The following is an 8,868-nucleotide window of genomic DNA, read 5'->3' on the forward strand; positions in this document are numbered from 1 at the left end:
CCTCTTCTGGATGTTTGAATCTCGGGGGGTTTCCCTCTTCTCTCCCCTCCCCCTTGCCACCAGGGCCTAGTCAACAGATATCTTAGCATGACAATGGGGAAAATTCCACAGAGGGAAAAAGGAAAGAACCAACCCCCAACAGGTGATCATCCTTATCTCTGTAGGAAGTATCTTCTGTTAATGGGCCATTGAGTCCTACTGTATAACTGATGAGATTACATCATCCTATTGGGAGATACTCCAGCCAGGAGGACTAGCCAAGCCTTTCCTACCTAGATAAAAAACTGAGGCTTAGAACGCCAAAGGCAACCTTTTTCCACTGGATTCCAGAGGAAGAACCAGGCTTTTTTTCCACATCATTACTGGACCCTTTGGAGGAAAACTGCACCAGCACCCTGACTGACAGGGTATCAGGTTGTATTCTGACTCTGTTAGTGGTTGTATTTTTTTTTTAATTCCATGTATTTTGTTTTTCCTTTTTCTCTTCCCTATTAAAAATTGTATTACTGACTTGAAGTCTCACTGGTTTTGCTTTTGATCCAGTACAGATGGGTTGGACTGTGAGGGTACACAGAGACCCACTGGGACATACTGGGACATACTGGGAATGATACTGGGCAATAATGTAGCAAACTGAGGATACTGTGAGTGATACGAGGTATAGTGGGACCAACTGGGGACACAGGGAACAGTGTCTCATCCGCCACAGCCTCACAGCCCCTCATAATACAGTTCGGCACCAAAAACACCTGCAAAGTTCGGTGCCCAAAAAGCCTGGTTAGAGCCCCCCAAGCTTCCCCCAAGTGCTCCAGAACCACATGCGTTCTGCCCTGGGGACCTCAAGTCACGGCTCGGACTCAAAAGTGTCCCCCAGGTGCTTTCCCGGACCCCAAATGCTTCGTCCGAGCCACTTCCGGGACTACAGCTCCCATCATGCTCCGCAGTCCCGTTAGAGTGCTATTCCAGCCGTGACTACATCTCCCATCAGGCACCGCGACCCACAAAGAGACAATGCGGATGCGCCCTCCTGTGATGCTCCGCGGCTGTATTCAATCGTATTATGCCCGTGCCTACAATTCCCATCATCCCCCGCGCCCCAGAGAGCCCCGTTCTAGCCCCCCAGGTGCCCGCCCGGACCCCGAAGCGCTCCACATTCCCCTCCCTGACCTCCAAGTTTTCGCCCTGGACCCCCAAGAGCTCTCCCAGCCTCCGAGGTGTCCGTCAGAATCCCTCAGTGCCCTGCCCAGTGCCCACCCGGCCCATTGAAGTGTCCTACATACCCTCAAGTTCTAAATTCCCTGTGTAGACCCAAGACTGCCCCAAATGTACCCCAGAAATGTCTCCCTGGACTCCAGAGTGGCCCCTTTTACCCTGTCTGAGAAAATGATAACAAGGATTAGAGAAGGACTGAAAAAAGTCTACTTATCATACAGAAGGAGAAAGCAATAGCCAGTAGTTTTCAATTAATTAATGAAGGGAATTGTGTTACTTAGAACCAATCACCAAGAATTTTTATGATTGCTAAAACCGTATCGATTTTTTAACACATAAATGAAAAATTAGGTAATAAAAATATTATTTTTATTATTAAAAGAAAAACATCTTTGCAATTTTATTATTTTATTAATATATAATTATAATAATAAACATGCAGGGATTTTTTTTATGTTTTAGGATGTCAGTCCCAGGTGGGCAATGTCTGACATGGTGAGGTTGGAGGTGAGAAGCAGGTTGTCCAAATAGGGTCAACCCTGAAAGGGATCATTCTTCTCTGTGCCCAGACCTTCTAAGGTGACATTCATCATCAAGATCACCTGGGGAATGCTTCGGTCACCTCTTCTCTGAATTGAAAAATTTAAAAAAATATTCACTTGATTAAAACCAAAAATCATGAGGTGCACTTTGAACTCTCTCTCCTTAACGCTGACACTGACACTGACACTGGGGATCCAAGAGCATTGTGACTGAGGAACCTCATGGAACCAAGAGTCCATTGCTACACTGTGCAGCCTGTGGAACCAAGGGGAGCACAGTGACATTGCCGGGCCTCATGGAACATTGGAGACTATTCTGACACTCTGGGACCCACTGGAACAAGGGACTGTTACAGCTTGGCAGGGCCTCATGGAATCAAGGGCACGGCAGTGAACACTGTGGGTCTGCACAGGATGAAGGGTTCATTCTGACACCGTGGAACCCAGGATACCATTGTAACACTATGGGGCACCATGGAAACAAAGGTGCATTGTGACAGAGCAGGACCTCACGAAACCATCGAGGCCATTTTTACACATTGAGGCCTTGTGAAACCAAAGGGCCATGGTGGCACTTCAGAGCCTTGTGGAGCAAACAGGACCCTAGTGGCACTGTTGGACTCAGTGGAACCAAGGGGCCATTGTGACACTTTGGGTGTCATGGAATCAATGGTCTGTTTTGACACTGCAGGCCTTAACGAATCACAGAGACTATTGTGGCACTGCAGGTGATGTCTTGGAGTGGCTACCTAGAACACAGGCTAGACAAGGTTAAGGGAATAAAGTCGGTGCTTATTAAAGGCCTTCAACAGATACACCTTGGACAGTGAAAAGCTTCCCAGAGGCTACACCCAAGGTGGATGGTGGTCATGACTTTTTCAGACAGATATAAGTTTGGTCTGTTTGCATATAAGGGGTTAATCCTCCAATTACAGCTTCCGCTAATGAAGTCATATTCCCTCAGTTTGCTCCCCCCTCCCAATTCACTTTTGTTTATTGTATTTGGAACCTGAGGCTGTAGGGTGTCCTTGAGTTTCAGAGGAATCTTTTTGTCTGACCAAAATGTGAAGATACTTAACTAATACTTTCTATGGAGTTTAGAGTTATGCATTGATGCATAACAGGATTTCAAAAATATAAAGGCTAAAATCTTATGCCATGACAGGCCTCACTGAACCAAGGGGCCACTGTGACACTTTGTGGCCCCATGGAACCAAGGAGTCCATTGTGACGCTACAAGGCCTCATGGAAGCAAGGAACCATTGTGACACTCTGGGGTCTTGTTGTGCTAAGGGGTGATTGTGTCACTGTGTGACACCATTGAATTAAGGAGTCCATGGTGACACTGCAGGGCCCCATGGAACTAAGGATTCATGGAACAGTGCGGACCCCATGGAACCAAAGATCCACTCTGACACAGCAGGGCCTCATGGAATTCTGGAGACCATGATGACACTTTGAGGCCACGTGGAATCAAGGGGCTCTGCAGGGCCTCGTGGAACCAAGGAGACCATTCTGCCATTGTGAGTCCCCACAGAACCAAGGGTCCATTGTGACACTGCATCACCAAGGAGACCCCTGTGACACTGCAAGGCCTCATGGGAACAAGGGACCTTGCAGTCCCTTGTATATCTGCAGAGGGATTTGTCTCCTCTACAACGCATGTGGGGGAGACACCTGGCTGAGGGCTCCACATCCTCCTGCCTTAATTTTCTTTGCATTTCTCATTGTTCTTTCAAAATACCCAAACCCAGGGTGAAGATGTTGAGCTAAGACAACGATGGCAACATGGGGGGGGATCTTCCAGGGGATGTGGGGGGTGCTGTGTTCAAGAGGGTTGAGGGTTCCTGGGAGGGATTTGGGGGTCGCTCAGGGTCTTGGATATTCTAGGCTGAGCAGTTCTAATTGCTTTGGGAAACTCTGGCAGAGGTTCTGGGGCAGTTGATCAAGGATCCCCTGCCCAGGAACTGTCCACATATCCCCTGTACCAGTTTTGGGTTTCTCCTGTCCTGGATCCCCCTCTCCTCGCTGTCATTCTCCTTGCCCCCTGCTCATTCTCATGTTACCTCACTCCTGGTCCCACCCTGCTCCCATCCCAGTCTGGATCCCACTCTTGGTCTCATTCCCTGTCCCGTATTCTCTGTCTGGTTGTCATTCTCATAATCCCGGTCCCATATTCCCTGTCCTGTTCCCGTTCTCATATTCCCAGTCCTCATGCTGGTCCCGCATTTCCATTTCCGTATTTCCTGTCCCATTTCCGTACTTCCATTCCCAGCCCTATTTCTAATCCCGGTCCCATCTTTCTAATCCCTATCCCATATTCTCTCTCCAGTTGCTGTATCTGTATTCCCTGTCCTGTTCCCACATTTCCATTCCCAGTTCGTGTCCTGTATTCCCCGTCCCAGTCCTGTATTCTTGTTTCTGTTCCTGGTTCCCGTTCCCATTCCCTGTCCCCATTCCCTGTTCCCTCTCACCAGGCCCCGCCGCCATCGCTCCGGCCCCCCCCGCGGCCCACACGTGACCAGGGAGAACCCCGCGCTGCTTCCGCCCACCAATCACAGCGCGCGATCGCTCCTGGATTTGCATAACCACGCTTTCGGTCCTGACCCCGCCCACCGCCGGCTGAAGCCGCGTCCGGGCGCTGTTTATTCCCAGTTCCCTCCCAGTAAGAGCGGTCCTAGCACGGAAAGCGCTCCCAATTCCTTCCGGGTTCTCTCAGGATCGCTTCGAGTGCTCCCAGTATTGGTTCCAGCACTGTGCAGGGCACGGCCACTTTGGAACCCCCCAGGGCAGAGCACGGCTGCTTTTCAGTGTCGGCACCGACCTGGGCCGGGCTGGGAGCGGAGGAGGGGGAGGAAGGAAAGAGGAGCGGGAAGAACAAGAAGGGGAAAGTCAGGAACATGAGGAAGAGGAGCTGCAAGAGAAAGAGCAGCAGCAGAACCACTCGGCTCCCCCGCCCGCCCGCTCAGGCTGCAGTTCCCCCAACTCTGGCAGCATCGCCCTGCCCCCCCGGAACCCACAGGTGAGCGGGAAGGGGGACCTCGCCCCAAAACCAGCGGGGGCATCTCTGGAAGGTTTTCTTTTTGAGGGGCCAGGGTACGTTTGGATCTTGAAGGACCCCGAAGCTCAGCCGGAAATGCCCCGGGAGGGATCTTGGCAGGTCCCGCGTGGTGATCACCCAGTACTGGTGGGCAGAGGGCCAGTATGGGGTTTGGGGATCCCCAGGAGAGCCGTGGGGGAATGCGGGAGCCCCGGAGAGGGGAGAGCGCAGAGGGGCATTCCCAGAGCCAGGGAACCCCCGGCAGCCTGGAGGAGTGCAAGAGGTTGGTGATGAGCAGCCCCAGGCTCTCTGAGGTTGAAAGGGGTGATGACATCTCCAGCTACCCTTGGCCCGCAGGAACATCAAAACCAATGTGCTCAGCCCTTGTTTTTCCCCAAAACCAGGATTTCCCATTCCCAAATCATGGTCAGATGGAGGAGGAGGCCGTGAGGAAGATGGCCCAGAAGCCCTATGCAGGTGAGGGGGAAGTCCCTGCCCCCTTCCCCCTCTGTCCTGCTCCATCTCCCAGCCCAGCACGGCCCCCGGCTGCAGGACAACCCCGCTGCCGACACCGTCCTGCCGGGGACGTGCTGGGGGGATCTCCTTCCCCCTCCCTCTGGAACAGAGGCAAATCCCATCCTCTCCTTGTCCTTCCTCCCCCAGACAAGGAGCTGAGGATGGAGACCAGGGAGGACAAATCCCCACAGCTGAACCTTATGGAAAAGGCATTTTAAACCAGCTCCATGGTGCAGGAATCCAAGGAGGAGGAAAAGCCCCAGAGATCCCTCATGAGGGGTTACAAATGCAGATCACGGTGATCCAAAGCAGAAAGACCCACTCCGGGCCAGGGAGGTGGCCAGAGATGCTGCTGGAGCTTAGAGCTGAGAGTCCATGAGCAGCTTCATGATGGGGAGAAGCCCCACAAGTGCTCAGAATGTGGGAAGAGCTTCAGCAAGTGATCCTACCTGATCCAACACTGGAGAATCCACATGAGGGAACAGCCCTATGAGTGTGGGGAGTGTGGGAAGGGCTTCAAGACAAGCTCTGACCTGACTGCCCACCAGATGAGCCACACAAAGCAGAGGCGTGCCGATTGTGAGGAATGCAGGAAGACATTTAAGACTAGCTCCAGTCTCCTCAGGCATCAGCAGATTCAGAGGAGAGGCCCTTCCACTGACCCAACAATGGGAATGGCTTCAACCAAAACTCCACTGTCGTCACCCACCAGCGCATATATACTAGGACGAGGCCCTACGAGTGTCCCAAATGTGTGAAGTCCTGTTCCAGAAGCTCTCACTTTACCCTACACCAATGAAGGCACCACTAAGGGAAGCCCTGCAAATCAAGTGCAGGAAGAGCTTCATGTGCTGCTCCAGCTCCATCCCCCGTGGCAGGATCTGTGCTGGATGTTCCTGTGGCCCCCAGTGGGCAGAGCATTGCTGGTCCATGGTGCCCGTGATCTATGTTAGAAATACACCTGGCTGGGTGGCTCCACATCCTCCTGGCTCCCCATGGGCACCTGGACATATCCACAGATCAACATCAGAAATCCATTGTGAAGAGCACGTTTGTCGACTTCTGACCCGAGAAAAATCTCACTCTTTGCATCTTCTGGTGGTATCAAGCAACACTGAATGGCCTTGGAGGTCTTCTCCAATAGAAATCCATCATTTTAATCCTTTCTGGCTCATGGGCATCTTCCACAGCCAAATGGGAACATATTGGGGCAAACCCCACAATTTTGGAGATGGTGGGGTGGAAACCCCTTCAAAAAGGGTTCTTCCCACCCAGCCAAGCATGTGGATGCTTTGCCAGCAGGGACACATAAATTCTTTTGTTTTGGCCTTGAAACGGTTTCTGTTCATTCCTTTGAAAGCCCTGTAACTGGGGTTAAAAATAACGACAAGGAACTAAGACATGGGTGGGGCCATGGGGGGAGATGGATGAGGATGTGAGGAACATGGATGGGGACATTGCGAAGTGCTGTCCAATGCAGGTACTGCCACCACATCCCCACTATCACCACCACAGTGCACCAGCCAGATGTCATCACCCAGCAGGGCAGGAGGTGGAACTTGTTGGGCTGTTGACAAGTGGCCCGGAGGTGAGTGACAGTCACCAGGGCGTCCTAGGGACTCCACGCTCAGAGGACCCCAATGGCCCAAGGTACAGCACAAGGGTCAGTGCCACCCACAGTGTCATGTGGCCCCATGCTACATGTCACCAGGGGTGTCCTGGTGACATTGTCCCCCTGCTATCTGTCCTGGTGGCATCATGTCCTTTCCCCTCTGTATGTCCAAATTCCCTACCATATCTTCCTCTCGCCTTCCATGTGTCCCCTGCCCCCAGTGGGGCCAAAAACCATGAGGTCCTGGGCTGTCTGAGGGGACCCATCCTGTAGTGTCCCTGTGTCCCTCAATGTGTGCCCATGTCCCTCAGGATGTCCCCATGGCTGCTTCTGGCACGGAGCATCTGCACTCACCCTGGCACAGGTAGGAAAACACTGTAACACCCCATGACATCCTTGTCCTCTGATTTTAGGTCCTTCTCCCCTTTTTTGGGTTCAGTGCCCCCTATTTTGAGTCTTTTCTGTGCTTGTTTGGATTCTTTCCATCCTTTACCCCAATTTTATGCACCCTCGCCTTCACTTTGGCACATTTTTGGGTGCATCCCTCCCTTCCAACCCCCTCCGCACCTTTTAGGCGCCCCTCACTCCCCTACACCCCAACTCCCTTCCCCACAGACATCTCCCCAGCTGTGTCCCCAACTGTCCCCCTATGCCACATGGACTCAGTGCTCACCATCCTGGATACCCTTGAGTCCCCGGCCTGGGACTGTGGATTTCCTCTTCCAAGAGATTCAGAGCTGGACCGGCTGCCAGGGGATGCCGATGGCACCAGAGCTCAGGGTGGGTGGCCTGGTGAGGTTGGTGGGAGGGGGTTTGGGGTCATCTTGGGACTGACCAGGGGCTTGTCCACTCTGCAGTGAGAAGCAGCCCTGGCCAGGGAGTCTGGGATGGATGGGGGCAGGAGAGATTGGACACTGGTGGACACTTGATGGACACCTGAGTCATGGATCCCAGCTTGACACTTGTCTGGATAGCTCTTGGCCCTGCAGCCCCCCAGCCTAGGCAGCTCCGAGCCCAGATAACCACCAGCCTTGATACACACCTTGGGTGTGTATCACCTAACTGGCCCACCAGCCCATCCCAGTAGCCCCAACCCCAAAACCCCCAAAACAAACCCAATTCCAGAACATCAATTCTGGATGCTCCCTGCAGAGTGAGGGGGAAACTGAGGCACGGGATGAGGTGATGGGAGGAGACTTTGAGACTCACCCTGGAGACCCCAAAACGAGCACCCACCCCCCAAATTGTCACTGCAGCATCTCAGGCCCCCCAGCTGTCACACTGGGGCGACTCCAGGAGCCACTGCAACCCCAGGCCCCTCGAGGGGTGACCTGTGGTGTCCCTCTGGTGTCACTGGCGAGTCCCCAGCAGAAGCAACATCACCTCCTCAGCAGGAGGAAGACGAGAAGGAGGTGAGGATGTGACTGAAACTCCTGCCCGTTCACATGGGGAGGTCGCCACATGAACGGGGGCCAAGCACAGGTGGAGCAGCGGAGGTACCATGGGGACTGGGGGGGGGACATGGGGACAGTCCCCAAGGTCCCCTCAGGGGATGCTGTGGTGGGGGCGGGGGGGAGGGGGTGCAGGGTGGAGCAGCATCTTCAGGGGGATGTGGGGAGATGGAAATGGCTGGGAGTGACCCCAGAAATGTTTTCACCACCTCCTCCTGTAACATGTGGGCCGCCCCCTTCTTTGGGGTGCTGGTAACAAATTGGCAGATGGCGGTGACAAAAAGCGCAGGTGCCACCTCGGGGATTGCACAGAGAGAGGGTCCTGCAGCACGACCAAGACCCCCCTGACTGAGGGGCACCCCAGGGTGACAAAGGGGGGGGGGGGTCAGGGGTGTCCCCAAGGTGTGAGGGGAGCAGGTTTTATGGGGAAGTGTGGTTGGGGCGCAACAGAAATGCGTCCAGTCCTGCCGGTGTCCGGAGCATGAGGGGGACATG

At 53.6% G+C, this 8,868-nt stretch overlaps 1 protein-coding gene across 1 annotated transcript; it reads left to right on the forward strand.

The window, feature by feature from the left end:
* Positions 1-4,231: 4,231 nt before the first annotated feature.
* On the forward strand, positions 4,232-7,710 carry LOC134051408 (uncharacterized; the record flags this gene model as incomplete). The annotated part of the gene is made up of 4 exons (XM_062505140.1): positions 4,232-4,353; positions 4,421-4,776; positions 5,199-5,271; positions 5,458-7,710. Coding segments are annotated over 4 exons (622 nt in total), but the record flags the coding sequence as incomplete, so codon positions are not given.
* Between the last annotated feature and the right edge of the window lie 1,158 nt (positions 7,711-8,868).

The sequence above is a fragment of the Cinclus cinclus genome, chromosome 18, assembly GCF_963662255.1.
Source record: "Cinclus cinclus chromosome 18, bCinCin1.1, whole genome shotgun sequence".
Taxonomy (NCBI): Eukaryota; Metazoa; Chordata; class Aves; order Passeriformes; family Cinclidae; genus Cinclus; species Cinclus cinclus.